This window comes from Taeniopygia guttata, chromosome 3, assembly GCF_048771995.1.
Source record: "Taeniopygia guttata chromosome 3, bTaeGut7.mat, whole genome shotgun sequence".
Classification (NCBI taxonomy): Eukaryota; Metazoa; Chordata; class Aves; order Passeriformes; family Estrildidae; genus Taeniopygia; species Taeniopygia guttata.
The window spans coordinates 72,283,961-72,298,566 of NC_133027.1; the positions used below are offsets into that span (position 1 = coordinate 72,283,961).

A 14,606-nucleotide genomic window follows, 5' to 3' on the forward strand; every position below is an offset into this window, starting at 1 on the left:
TTATTGTATATCCACTACTAGCATTCCTGGTTTAGTAAGTAACTGTCCTTGGTATAAGTTGCTTGGGATGTGCTTTAAAACATTAAATATCTTATACTAATACCTAATACTCTGGTATTAGTCAAAGAGTATTTGCACAGAGGGTTGTGCTTGTTAGCATAGGCAGAATAAGACAGGGAACACCACCATAATGAGCATCAATATCTCATATGTTTAGAACTGAACATGTGAGTTCAGTTCTAAAATATCAATAACTATTATCATCAACAGCCAGAACCTTTCAACTACTAAAACCTGAAAAGAAAAACAAAGAAACAAACAAAAACTTACAAGATTGGAGTCCCTGACATGTTGTTTGCATCACCAATAGCCTGAAACATCTCTCCTTGCATCCTTAGATGGCAGTATCAAGTGATGCTAGCCATTATCCTTTCTTGGTACAAAATACACTGCACTTTGGATCTGGTGATTCCCTCAATAGTTTCAAAATGAAAAGCTTCACTTCAATCAGAGAAGAGAGAAAGTAGAAATGGGTCAAGTTACACAATGCGAAGTAAATAAGAGTGAAATTACATTATATGACTGAGTCAGTTTACTATTCTGACTTGGGTGGTCCTGCTTTTCCCTCCCAGATCCTTGCCCTGCTGGTCCCACACCCTCTCTTACACCACATCAAACCGCTTGGTAAGCTGATCCAACTTGTTAATCCAACAGAAAACTACTCTCTTGAACTGACTCACCAAAGGGCTTGACAAGAATGAAGCCAAGGAGAAAGGCTCTGGAGGAAGCAGAACCACCCCTTCTGGTGGCAGCAACACCACACTGTGTCTTAAATGAATCACAACTGAAGAAAGTGTTGAAGAAGGGCACAAGAGGAGCACTGAAAGCAAATAAGAAAGGCATAGAGTAAGGGCACTGTGTCTTTGGGAGGAATGGAAATGCAAGAATAGACATCACAAAGCCCTTGGGATGTGATAGACACTGAAGGGTGCAATGGCAGGAGAGCAATAGGACATTGAATCATGTTATGCATCAGAGGGGGGCATGGGAACACAGGCACTGTCCTGGCAGAAGGAAGAATGGCTAGTGACAGAAAACACAGTACTGAGTCCACCTGGATTGCAGAGGCTCTTTGGAGTTCAAGCTTAGAGTGCTTTTGTCTTTGTGCATCTGAAGCCAGGCCTGGCAAAGATGCACAAAGATGTGCTACTTTGATAGTTTTAACATGAGCTATAATATTGTGTCCCCATTGTTCAAGAAAAGAGGGAGGACACCACTGTTCACTCAAAAAACAAACAAAATGAAACCTATCCTCATTCTTCTCATGAAACTGCCTCATCAAAAAAAAGAACAAAAATCAAACCACTAAGTGTTATTTAGGAATACCACCTAGTCCGTCTTATCAGCTCAAAACCTCTCTCATTATTATCTTTTCCTTCCTCTCTTAAATTACTGAGACACGTCTCTCATAGCAGCAAATATCTTAAGTTCACCATTTTCTTGGAATCTCCCCTACTTGTACAACTGCCTCCATAAGAAAAAGAGTTTAGCGGTATCAGAAATTGTGCTAGTGATCTGGAGAAAGGGAAAAGATATGCATCAACTGCATATCCAAAGATAAAATGTCCAGGGTTTTAACAAATTTGTCTTCATAGTTTTAAGGAACACTTCTTGAGTTCCTCTCTTGAGCTCTGGGTAACTGCTCATAGGTAATCAGAAAAAAAGAAAAAAAAAAGGTGGAGATTTTGTAACTCATTAAATAGCACGGTATATTGCAAGGCATGAGCTGAGGTATTCTCAAGCTTCCCAAACCAAGGGGCAGAGGGCAAACTGTCCCTGCCTACACCCCAGGGCATCCCTGTTCTCTTTTCCAAGTACAACACCAGGCACTGGCAAAAGTACGAACTACGTGTCTGGCAGCTGAAAGACAAGGAAAGAGAAAATATGATGTGCAATAAATCAGGTACACACAAAATAATCATGGCAGGTCACATCATCCTAACACTGCTCGGCATTGTTTCCACCTTAATGATCTTTCAGCATGTCACCATGCTGAATCATGATGACAGAGAGGCAGGAAGCACATATCAGATGCAGAATGAACAGGTCTTTTTGTGATTGTGGTGCTATGAAGCACTGGGCTTTATGCTGGAGTCCTCTGTTCTCACTCTGGAACACCTGTGTGCAGAAAAATCAAGAATAATTTCTGGAGCAGTTCAGATAAATTTGACCTATATACAGATAAAACAGGAATATCTCTCTTTTTTTTTTTTGCCCCCAAAACTGCTTATTACTGTATCAGTGACTGAATTTCAAATGGGTTTAAAAAATGTTCTTTAAAAGTAATTTTCTGTTTATAACTGGACTTCAAGCACCCCGAGGGCCTGCTGGCTTGCTTAAGTTAGAGGCCAAAAAAATGTACATAATTGTCAATCTTTAGTAAGACAGGGAGTTCTTTTCTAACCAGAGCCAGAAATACTCCCTCTGGAGAAATATCACAAACAATGTGAAAAAAAAAGCTTTTGAACTTTCCATGGTACAAAGTTTAAAATGAGGACAAAACTGGAATGAGTTGTTCTTGAGCATTTTCTAAGATATGCTGCATTTCCATAGCTTTACAAATACAGACATCTGGAAGCAAAATTTTCAGTTAAAAAGAAAAAAATCCCATTGTTTTGTATTTCACTAGCATAGTTAATTTTCCTTAAATATGAACAAAATTATTACAGTAGACAAGAAATTTAATATGTATAAATCTCTCTGGATCAACCCTAACCATATTTTTGGTGTAATAAAAATGGGCTATATTCCCAGATATTAAACTGTATATAATTTCAGACAGATCCAGGGACAACAAAATCAATTTTAGTTAAACAGCCTGGAGGAATCGCATAATATTAAAGACAGTATTAAACACAAGTTTACATAAAGTAATTGAGAATACTCCTTATAATTTAGTCCAACACTTATAAACACATACAATGAAAGCTTTTTTACTTTTAAACATTAGATCATTACAATATTCAGTAATAAACAACCAACTTGTTCTGTTACTTTAATTTCAGCAAAAAGTTTCAAGGAAACTCTACAATGGCATCAACAAGCACTAAGCAGAATGAAAGATGGTACAGGGAACTGCAGATTATTTTCAGAGCTTTAAGCAAAATTCTCTGTTGTCCCAAGTGCCCTATGCCACTTCATACTGTGGAAAACACCAAGTTCCTGGCATATCAAAGCCTGGATCTGGAAAAGTTCTGAGACCCCCTCAGTTATGCTGCCCAAATGATTTGAGGGGACCCTGTGTTTGGTCATGTGCTTCTCTGTAATGGCTGGCACTAGTCCCACCAGGCAATAACCCCACACCTTTCAGATCACGTCTACTGGGTGATCCTTTCCTTGCTTTGCAGAAACAGGGGCCAGTGGAGGTATCTGGGAGATGAATAAAACATGCTAACCCTTTGAGTACCTCAGGAAAAGAGCGTGCATTCAACAAAGGAGCACTTGCATAGCCTTGTGGATGTACTCTGTACACTTTGTCCTGATTAGAAAGGAAGTGAGTTTAACAGAGAATCCAACTCAGACAAACAGCTCTCTCCTTTAATTTGGAAAATCTGCAAACCTGTTACAGTTCACTTGCTAGTATGAAAAGCAAGCTTGAAAAATGGCACTGTTGAGACCAGTGAATAATGGTTTAAGTGGAATACCAGCAGTCAGGCTGAAGAACATGGTGGAGTGGTCTGGGTGGAGGACAGCAAATGCTACAAGCCCCCAAGTTCTGACTTTTAATAATGATGCTGTTGTGGACATGCATCAGTCTCACTGATGCCTGATGCTACCACCGACCTCAGAAGCACATGTAGCTTCCAAAAGGCTTTCTGGCACCAATTAAAAACTTAGCCTGGAGTCCAAGCACTTTTTTTCCTATTCACAGCAAAACTATCTCAACATGAGATTACTTTTCATTTAAACTCTATTTCTAAACTGACTTTGTAACCTTCTATAATCTTGTTACTCTGCATTCCCCTTCTCCCCAGGCTTCAAAGATTCTTTTTTGGTTGCTTATATAATCTCAGTGCTGCAGTACACAAGCTATCTAAAGCATGGTATAAATGCAGCTATTATTACTACTTAATAAAACCAGAAAAGTTATTCATTGACCAACCTTTTCCCCCTTTCTAATAAACATATCAGATCTAAGTGGTGATAAAAAACTATGACCTTGCACTAAGTTTATCCCATAACATCCTCATCATGACTGGTATTTAATTTTAAAGACTTTTCACTGCCTCTGCAAAGCAGTATGTCTCATCATTACTTAGTCAGCAGTAAAGCTCTTTTCCAACATTCACTGACACAGACAAGAAATTAGGAAGTCCCTTCCTCCTCTGTTCTGGCAACCATCATATTGATCATGTTACTTAGTATACCATATGTTGCTTTTTGTTGTGCTTTGTCCTTACACTTCTAAGGCACAAGCTCTCTGGCAATGAATAGAGTCTTCTATGCTAGGAAAATATTTCTAGCATGTTGCAGACACTATTGTAATATAAATACTCATTGTCTTCCTGAGTTTCCTTACCACCACTGCTCCTCAACACAGCTTTGTCACTGTAAAACAACCTTCATTAAGTTTTGTGTCACTGGTGTAGTGCTGCAATAATAAGGCAAATACTTCATACTCCCAAAAATGGATTTTGTTGAACTTGGTATTTCTGTTGACCATGCTGTGAGACAGTATGATGTCAAGACAACCTGAAGTAGCTTTGCACATTAGCAAATGTGAAAACTAAGACCTTTAACTGTATCCCAAAAAACATGTGGAAAAGAGAGGGAAAGAACATAAGACTTCTGAAGCCAAATTAGCCTGTAAATTAATAACTATCATTAGATTTTAGCCAGGCACCATATTTGTGCCTTGGTCTTTTTCCGAGTTGTTTCATGGTTGGATGATTGAGTTTCAAGTCTGTGACTTTCATCTCTCTTGTGTTTGCTGAAGGAGTACACAACAAATGCAAAAGATCTTTAACTCTTCAGTTTCTATCTGGCAGAATACCACTGTTTGCATTTCTCAAATTTTTGAAAACAACAGCCTTAACTCTCTTCTCATTTAGCCCAGTTTAACAATGCTGCAAGTCCAAGGAAATCAGCTGAATTAATCTCATCTTAAAGCATGCTAGAGGAATGCCTAAACCAAGTATTTTTGACATACCTCATATACCTACAGTTGAAGGAAAAACTCTCATTAAACATACGTTAAAAATCTGTCCACTTCATGCACTAGATTTAAAACTTGCCTTTAATCCACTTCTTTCAGCCCTTACTACAAAGAATTTACTAATCTGGAATTTTGTTTTTAGTTGCCATCGTTTCCAGTTCATTTGCCATCTTTTCCTTTGGTTGTGTGATTCTTTTTAATTCTCCCTTGGAGCTCACTAGTCATATTCACCTTGAAATTTTATCCACTGTGCTTTCATGACCTTGTCCTCCTTTAGCCTTTCTAATAATTCACCCCGGTTTTCCTTCTCATTTTTCATGTATGCACCACAAGGCACTTGCAGCCTTGGTACACTTTGTTTCTCCTGCATTCTTCATATAGTACACTTAATGCCAAACATTCCTCCAAGACTTCTTGCTATGCCAATCAATCCTACATCCAGTTCTATAGGAGAGATAAGCACTAAACCATTTTAATTGCATACATAAAGTCATGTCACTATAATACAAGAGTATTGCAGTGTTAAACCTCACAAAAGCCTGTGAGAATCAAAAGCATTAGTATTCCTCTTTTACAGTGGCAGAGAAAAAATCACTTATCCAATGTCACATGAAGTCCTGTGGCAGCCTCTGCGTTCATTTCACCTTTCTACCTCAAGATCTGTAATATTGGGTCATGTATTTTACCCTTCTTGGGCTTTAGAAAGGATTTTCTTAACTTACAGTGCAGACCAATAGTATGCATCGTGTCTCACCAGCCCAGCCCACAGAGCAGCTATTTGCTGTCAGTTCACCAAATGCTTCTCTGAGGAGATGGGCAGGAGAACATCCAGTCCAGGAGTAATCATTGCTCTGCCTCACCACCTGGCTCTGAAGCACCAACCACCGTGTTGGGCTGTACTGAAGGAAACTCCACTTTCCTAAACCATACCACAAGCAAGCAAAGCCACGATTAATTGGATCAAGTGGAAGCTTAAACGTCACCTCAGAGGAGTCCAGATGCCCATGTGGCTTCTGACAACTGACGTGACTGAGCCGAGACCTTTGTCCCTCCACCAGCGCTGCTCTGCCAAATGAGTTTCCTTTTGCCTGTCAGGGACTTTGCCATGTTCATCACAGCACAGGCTCCAACTCCTGGTCTCACTTTGTTTTGGCAGCTACATCACCTAGCTCGTTCTTCCTGCTTTTTGCCTTTTCATTTCTTAATTAGCCTGGCTCCAGCCTTCACTACTACTCCGTTAGGCGGGACACAAGCCACGTGTTAATTTATGAAGGAGACAGCACGTCTCTCCCGCTCTACCAGCTACCCGGCAGGAATATTTTGGGGCCTATGGGAGTGACAAAACCCACTCTAGCCAGGTGCCGCCGCCGCCACCCTGCCTGTCACTGGAGCCGCCGTGCCCAGCTTCCACGTCACCCGCCGCTCCTCGGTGCCCGCGCCTCACCTGCGGCAGGCCCACACCCCACAGGGGCAGCTCGCTACTGGGGTCGCAGGCCACCCTCAGATTAGCGACCTGCCCGGCGACGACGGGGCGGCCCCGGCAGCCCAGAGCAGTGACACCGCCCAGCGGTTTCCCCGCTGTCCCCGCCGGGAAGGCCGCACTCGCCACAGCGGGGGGAAGGGCGCCATCCCCACAAGAGCCCTGCGGCCCCGCGGCCTGTCCGTGAGCCCGTGACTGCAGCGGTGCTCTCAGCCCCTCACGCAGCGGCGCGGAGGACGCGGCCGGCTCCGAGCCGGCCCCGCCCGCCCGGCCACGCCCGCCTGACGCGCCGGCGGCGCTGGCGGGCTGGAAGTGGCGTACGTGCACAGCGGGCCGCTGGAGTGGCGCCTCCTCCTCCTCGCCCCGGCAGAGCGGCGGAGGCGCGGTGGGGAGAGGCGGCGGCCGCGCCGGCCCGCGCTGCACCGGGCAGAGAGGCCGGCGGGGAGCGGAAGGCAGCGCCGCACCGCGCCACTCCGCTGCCCCTCGGCCGTTCCGCCGCCGGTGGGGCGGCGATGAGGCGGCGCTAGGCAGCGTTAGCGGCGCAGGGAGGGCGGCGCGGGCCCCCGCGCGCCGGAGGAGGCCGCGGGCCGGCGGAGGCGGAGGGCGGCGGGGGCCGCGGCGGAGCCGGAGCCGGGCGGCCATGATGCAGTAAGCGCTCCCTCCCCGCGCGGCCGGGCGGGGGCCCGCGTTAGCGCCGCTCCCGCCCGCCTCCTTACATAACACGACCCAGCGGAGAGGGGCTGCGGCGGCACCACCAGCGCCATGGCGAATGACAGCGGTGGAGGCGCCGGTCAGGGCGGCCAGGGCGAGAGCGGCAGCAGCAGCGGCAGCAGTAGTAGCAGCAGTAGCGAGCGGGACCGGCAGTACTGCGAGCTGTGCGGGAAGATGGAGAACCTGCTGCGGTGCGGGCGCTGCCGCAGCTCCTTCTACTGCAGCAAGGAGCACCAGCGCCAGGACTGGAAGAAGCACAAGCTCATCTGCCGCGGCGGCGGCGCTGCGGCGGCTGGCGCGGCAGGGGGCGCTACCGAGCCCCACGGCGGGCACCCCCCGACGCCCCGCGCCCACGGCGGGGCCGCGGCGGGCAGCGGCAGCCGGGCGGGGGTCGGGAAGGGCGCAGCGCCGCCGTCCCCGGAGGCCCCCGCCGAGGCCGCCCCGCTGACCAACAATCACGTCGCCGCCGCCGCCGCAGCTGCCGGCGGTGAGGCGGAGGCACCGGCCGCGGCCCAGTCCCCGTCGCCCTCCGGGGATGCAGTGCTGCTGTACCGGGACAAGTCGAACCTGTACCCGGGCGGCGTGCAGGCGGGGCCCGGTGGGGCCGCGCTGCGCCCCAACGGGCAGACCAAGTCGCTGGTGCCGCAGCGGCTGGCGCTGGAGTACATCGTGCCCTGCATGAACAAGCACGGCATCTGCGTGGTGGACGACTTCCTCGGCAAGGAGCTGGGCGGGCTGGTGGCCGAGGAGGTGCGGGCCCTCCACCACACCGGCCGCTTCACCGACGGGCAGCTCGTCAGCCAGAAGAGCGACTCTTCCAAGGACATTCGCGGCGACAAGATCACCTGGGTGGAGGGCAAGGAGCCGGGCTGCCAGACCATTCGGCTCCTCATGAACAGCATGGACGATCTCATCCGACACTGTAATGGAAAGCTGGGCAACTACAAAATCAACGGCAGGACGAAAGTGAGTGAGGGAGGGCGGGAGCTGGGACCCCCGATGCCCGGCCTCCCCCTGCTCCCGCTGCCGGGGGGTTGTGGCCGAGGGGCGGGAGCGGGACCGCGGAGCCGGCGCTTCCCCGGCTGCGGGCGTGTGTGCGCGCACGTGTGCGGCTGTCCGGGGGGCTGCGTGCGTGTGCGCACGTCCGTCCGGTTGTCTGTCTGTCCGTGCGGATGCCTGTGGGGCTGTGCTGTGCGTGTGTGCCCGCTGCCGCTCCGCTCCCCGGAGCCGACTCATGCTTCCGAGTCCTGTCCAGTTCTGAGCTCCTCAAGATGAGAATGAAGCTGCTGTCTTTCTCTAGAGGGTCACAAAGATGATTAGGGTTTTGAGCATCTCTATCATGAAGAGAGACTGCGGCAGCTGAGCCTTTTTAGTCTAGTGAAAAGAGGATAGAAGGGATCTCATTAATGTATGTAACTATCTCAGAGGTTTATGTTAAAAACACGGTGCCAGACTCTTCAGTGTTGCCCAGTGACAGGACAAATAGCGGTGGCCGTAAACTAAAGCACAACAAGAAGAACTTCTTGACAAGAAGAAGAACTTCTTTACGTGTAGGGTGACAGAGCACTGGAACAGGCTGCCCGCGGAAGTCGTGAAGTATCTTATCTGGAAGCATTCAAAACCCACCTGGACGCCTTCCTGTGTCACCTGCTCGAGGTGACCCTGCCTGGGTAGGAGGGTTGGACTGGATGATCTCCAGAGGTCATTTCCAACCCTAACAATTTTGTTCTCATGCCCGGTGGTGGCGGGACCCCCAGCCCCAGCGGGCTTGGGCCGCAGCCTCGACGGGTGGGTTGCTGTCCCCCGGGCAGCCTGGGGATTGCTCTCCACCGGGAAGGTGTGAAAGGGTTTGTTTCCAGGTAAAAAAAGTGATGTTGTTTATATGCCTGCGTTTTGTTAAAAACCCCCTGACCCGGAAGCCTATCCACTAGGTGATGAGTATTGAAATGGGCGTTCTTTCGTGGTCTCCCGAAAAACGGTGTCACAGTGATCTGACGGGCTGCGGGAAGCAGGGGGCTGGCTGCGAGGTGTCCCGGCAGCGGTGCTGGCTGAAGAGCCTGGATCCAGTAGTGCATAGTGTTTGTGGGCTCTCATGAATGTGCTGGGTTTTGGTAAACCTTGGCTCAGGATGTGGCCTGCCAGGTGCAAAACTTAAAAATGTGGTCAGGAGACCCGCAACAGTGAGTGAGTGCACCGGTGGCACAATAAACCCGTGAGTTACAGTGAGGCACTCTGGCAAATGGTGTTGTGGCAGGCAGTGGAATCACAGCTATGGAGCAGGGCGGCTTTGGGCAGAGTTTTTATTTTACTCTCATTAAGTCACTTTTCCACAAAAATCTTACTCTTTAGCTCTATTTCAAGACCAGAGAACTAAGTAAAAATCTCCCATTGTATTAGCCTAATTTGTGATTCCCTTCCAGTCCTTTAAATAAAATTCATGCCCTTGGTAGAGAACTAGTAATGAATATTCATCAGTATCTTTTCAGTTTAATAAAAAAAAAGAAGAGGGGTAAAGCCCCTTCAGACTTTGCTACCTCTGTTAAAGCATAAGGAAGCGAGTGAAATGGTAGGAGTCATCCTGCCGAGGTGGTTGCACTGTCACAGATGGACTGTTGTTGCTGCAGCTGCAGAATCTCAGCTGGTAGGAAGCTGCGGGAGGGAGGAAGGGAGAAACTGGAGGGCAAAAAACAGCCCTGGATTTGTTCAGGGCACGGGAAACTCCTGTGATAAAGAAAAAAGGGTGGGATTTTTTTTTTTTCTTAATGCTGTCTTTGCATTTCTTCAGTTGAACCAGTACTGTGCTAAAACATTTAAATGGGAACGTGGTGTAGAGTCCTCATAGATTCCTGCAGGACTTTTCTAAGCCAACTTCTCTTTCAGGCAGTCTTAAAGCTCTTCAAGGCTCTTCAACTTGCACTCCAAAAATATCAATGGTTTTGCTGGATTTCAGTTTTATCCAGCAGAAAGGAATACTTCTTCTGTTTTTATGTGCAGTGGTATGCTTCTGTAAAGAATAGATGCCAAGGCTTTTGGAGTTGTAATCCTCAGTCAGGCCTGTAATTCCTGGGCTACTGTATTTTATGTTCCTGCTTGGTTTTTGAAAGCCCTCTGTATGGGGGATCAGAACAGGTGCAGGGATCAGATCAGTAAAAGCACAATACTTTATTCCTTGGTGGCACAGAAATGCATTACTTTTTCCTCTCACTTTCCCATGCTTATTTCCCTGCAAAAGTCAGTGCTTTTAGTGTGCAGGAAAGCTCAGTTCTCTAAAATGCCAGCAAAAGCAGAATGAAAACTGCCATTCACTCTCAAAGATTTATCTCAGAGTTGAATAAACAGAAGGAGATGATGCCCAGAGTATCACTTCAAATAGCTTGTATTGTAACCATATAACTTGTAACCCATGGGTGGTGTTGGCATTGAACCTGCCGTCACTTCTTTGGCAAATGCCTGTTGAAATGCCCTTCAACTGTCTAGAAGCAGTGTATGAAAAAACAAGAAGAAATGGGTCTGAGGTATATATACCCTGAATCTCTTGTCTTGTAAACCTGCCTGTCAGTGAAAAAGCTATGTTGTGTTAATAGGATCTAATTCAAACATTTACATTCACCAGGGCCAGTCCATTAAGGCAAAGAACATGAAATAAGGTAAAATGTTGATTGTGACCTGAGATTTTATATTTTAAAGTCTCTGATAGGCGCTTTCTCTAGGTTACCTGGGCCACCTATAACTGATATACTTAAACTGATGTGGTTCTACCTATTCCTGAGTGTCAGCAAATAACTCTCCAGCCTGAAAGATATCTATACAGCACTAGTTATAAACTAGCCAGGTACCTTTGTGATGTGTGGAGACAGCAGCAAGTATAGGAGAATGGCTAACTAATTTTTTTTTTAGAGTGGATAACTATTTACTCATCTTGGAAGTCCTGACTTACTGCATTCCTTGCTTTTGTTCTCTTTCTTTCCAGACTCTGCTTCCTTCTTTTCTCTAGCAGACAGTGGCACATACTTGCATATTTGAGCTCTTGTCCTTCTCCTACTTCCTGTTATTTTCTAGTTTTTACTTCTTTCATCTTTTCATAAATTCTCTTTTTTTTTTTTCCCTTGATCTTATCAGTTGCCACATTTGTACATGCATGTATTTCTGTTTCTTGCCTGTCCTGTTCTTACATGACTAGTGGAGGTAAAAGCCTGCTCATCAAAACTGGGAAAAGAAATCATCCTAAATCTCACCCAGGTGAGATGGTTTTTCCTCCTTTCCCATATGGAGCGTGAAGAAGGGGTTAAGGGTGGCAGCAGGTTTATGATTTTTTTTGTTAGCTTTCTCTTTCCCATGTTGTGGACTCTGCTGATCTGAGGCTTACATCCTTTACTGGTCCTGGAGTAATACTGCAACTTCCCAGTTGTGGACTGGGTTCCTAGTAATCACCATATAACCAGACATGTGATCCAGTCAGCTATTCTGCTTTCTGCTCACCATTACACCCAGTGCCAGCCCTCTCCTAAGCCCTACCCTCTGCCTTTTGTTGGAAGGACATTAAAATAGATAGTTTGACAGGCCCTCTTGCATCACTTTAGTTTTTCTTTCATTCCTACTTCTAGAAACCTGTCAGGAGACTAATCCTGTTCATATTGCTGCATTTTAATGCTCTCTCTACTAGTAGGCTAGTGGCAACTCACTGCTTCTCAGCCACCTGTAGCTTAAAAAATTGCTTTACTTGTTACATATTGTGCAAACTTTCTTTTCTGCATTTTCTGGCAATTGCTTATCTCTTACTCTGGAGATCCTGGAGTTTTCTGAAGACCTAGGGGACTCTGGATTCAGACTAGTCTGACTGTGCCCTATTAAATTAGATTCTTTCAAAGTTAGTAATGCTTCTTTAGAAAGTAATTCTCCAAGAGTGAGTGGGTTTCTCATACCCTGCGGTTAGCTTTTTTATAAACTGGACAGAAGAGGCTCTCTACTCTTGACACTTGCAGCTTTTCTACAAACATGTTGGATTAATGTTACCAAGGAAAATTAAGATTTATGGGTGTTCTTTCCACTAATCTTATTCTACAAAATACAACTTTAAGCATGTGTGGCAATAAGAAGACAAATGAAAAATAAGAGGGAATAAGAACTTGGCAACCAAGGAGGTACTGGAAAGTGATGATGTTACCAAAACTCTGGTAGAAGAAAAGAGAGGGCTCACAGGGGCAGGTGTGCAGCTGGGGTAAATCCTGCTCTGGTTGAAGGACCCAAGAGCTGTGACTGGAGATCTGGGATTAGGAATGTCTGTTAAGTGGGAGGCTTTTCTTCAGTTTGCCTGTTGCATGTGTGATGACATTGATCCTCCTGTATCATTCTGGAGATGGTTTCACTATCACACCTTGAATTTATTTCTTGGTAGAAAACTTACTGATCTGATTGGTTCCTAGTGAATGACCTCATGTACAGCTTTGAATTTGCCACTGAGTTGTGGGAAGATGTGGGTAGGTCTCTCTGTCTCCAGTACTCGCTTGTGTTGCTTCACCTTGGTACAGAATATGACCAGTGCTCGTCCTTACCTGTTGGTTGTTTCCCTGACAGCAGCGCTTCTGTTGGTGATGTTGTTTTCTTGTAGACGAGTGTGCTGTCTTCGAAGGATTGTGTGGTGATCCATGGATACACAACAGCCCACACACCATTCTTAAATCCCTGTTAGAGTAGAGCCCTGATATGTGAGGACTGTAGTTTTGATTTGCTATTCCTCATGTACAAGCCTTTTGGGTCCCAGATGAAGCAGATGGTCAGGAGAGTGACTGGGGATACTCCTGCAAATGATCTTTTGATGGAGAAGCATAGCAGCATCCAGAAAATACTCTTGTTTACAGCCAACTTTAGAATTGCTGAGATTCTGACAGGTTCTCCTACTAGAGAAAATAGAGATGTGCTGGTTTCTGAGGGGCAGCTGTGTGGTGACTGCAACTTTGAAATGTTGTATGAATATAATGTGTCCAAGGGTGGGGTGCACCACCTGTGACTGCTAGGACTTCTCCACACCCCTGTGTGTTAGGCTGTAGTTCAATGAACATTTTGGGCTGGCAGTGCTGGAGGAGTATTCACTCTTCTTTGCCAGCACAAGTATTTACATGGCCATCCTGTGAACTGGTTTTGGGGAACTGATCCATCTGAAAAATAAACTGGCAAAATAAGTGCTCCTGGTTCAGTGTTCGGATGTTTGTGCTGGCACAGAGGACTGGCAGATGGTGAGACTTTCTTTCAGCAGCAATGCAAATTTATGCCAGTTTAAAGTGTTTGCCAAACTACAGCCTTAGTTTAGCACTTGAGCCTGATTCTCCCAAATTTTGCCCTTGAAAATTCAAACATAGTTTAAGAAATCTTCACTAGCTATGTAGTTTTTTTCTTTCTTTTCTTTTTTCTGCTCTTGTGTGCTCGGTGTGAGACTCAGTTCTTGCCATCAGAAACACATACTTCTGTCCTCCAAGAATCTTTCTTACAACAATTCTAGACAGAAACTTTGCTCATCTACTCGCCAGGTGATCCCACATAACATGTACAGTGGAACATGTATTTTCTCCAAATGAAAACTGATTTCTCACACACTCCCAGCTTCAAAATCAATCTTCTCTTAAGATTATTGGCTGTTCCTATCCCTTATTCTAGAGTTTTATTAGCATCAAAGATGTTCTTGACCTCTGTTTCAAGAGAGCTGGATTCATGTCATCTGCCATGAACAGTGTGCTGCAGCTTGCTTCTGTTTGCTGCTGTTGAGGAGGGTCCCTGCTCAGCCCCATCCCCTTAAGCCAGCTCCAGTGCTTGTTTTTCTTGCTTTTCCAAGCCATTTTTGACTGTAACTAGAGTTCACATTTTTTAGTTGCTACTGTTCTGGAGATAAGGAACCTGTGGCATTATAGCTTGTGCTCATCAGTGATTTCGGTACACTATGGATAATTAATTTTTTCCTGCCAGTGATACTAATGATTTTTTGACTATGTTGCTTCTTTGATGTTCTATGCTGTCTCTTCTGCACAGAATGGATTCATTTAATGCTGCCTAAGAATTAAGTGGGATGCTTCTCATCATAGCTGTACAGCTTGAGAGGAAGAGCTGTCTTCCCTTCCTTGTGGCCTCTTGGACTGAAATTCTTTGCAAGTGATGTCCTGCCAAGTCATAGGACTGTCTGAACGGCAGTTCTCAGATCCCTGGGTTAGT

The 14,606-nt window shown here is 46.1% G+C and overlaps 2 protein-coding genes across 2 annotated transcripts in view; one reads left to right on the forward strand and one right to left on the reverse strand.

Moving 5' to 3' along the window:
• Positions 1-887: 887 nt before the first annotated feature.
• On the reverse strand, positions 888-7,337 carry LOC140683526 (uncharacterized). The gene is made up of 2 exons (XM_072926125.1): positions 6,660-7,337; positions 888-2,178 (listed from the first exon to the last, which is right to left on the reverse strand). The coding sequence occupies exons 1-2, from the start codon at positions 7,335-7,337 to the stop codon at positions 2,026-2,028; spliced, it is 831 nt and encodes a 276-aa protein (XP_072782226.1). The 3' UTR covers positions 888-2,025.
• The window catches only part of EGLN1 (egl-9 family hypoxia inducible factor 1), a 34,450-nt gene continuing 26,846 nt past the window's right edge, over positions 7,003-14,606 (forward strand). Inside the window, exon 1 of the mRNA XM_030268294.4 lies at positions 7,003-8,372. Coding sequence (XP_030124154.3) covers positions 7,458-8,372 — 915 coding nt within the window. The 5' untranslated portion in view covers positions 7,003-7,457. The remainder of the gene's footprint in view (positions 8,373-14,606) is intronic.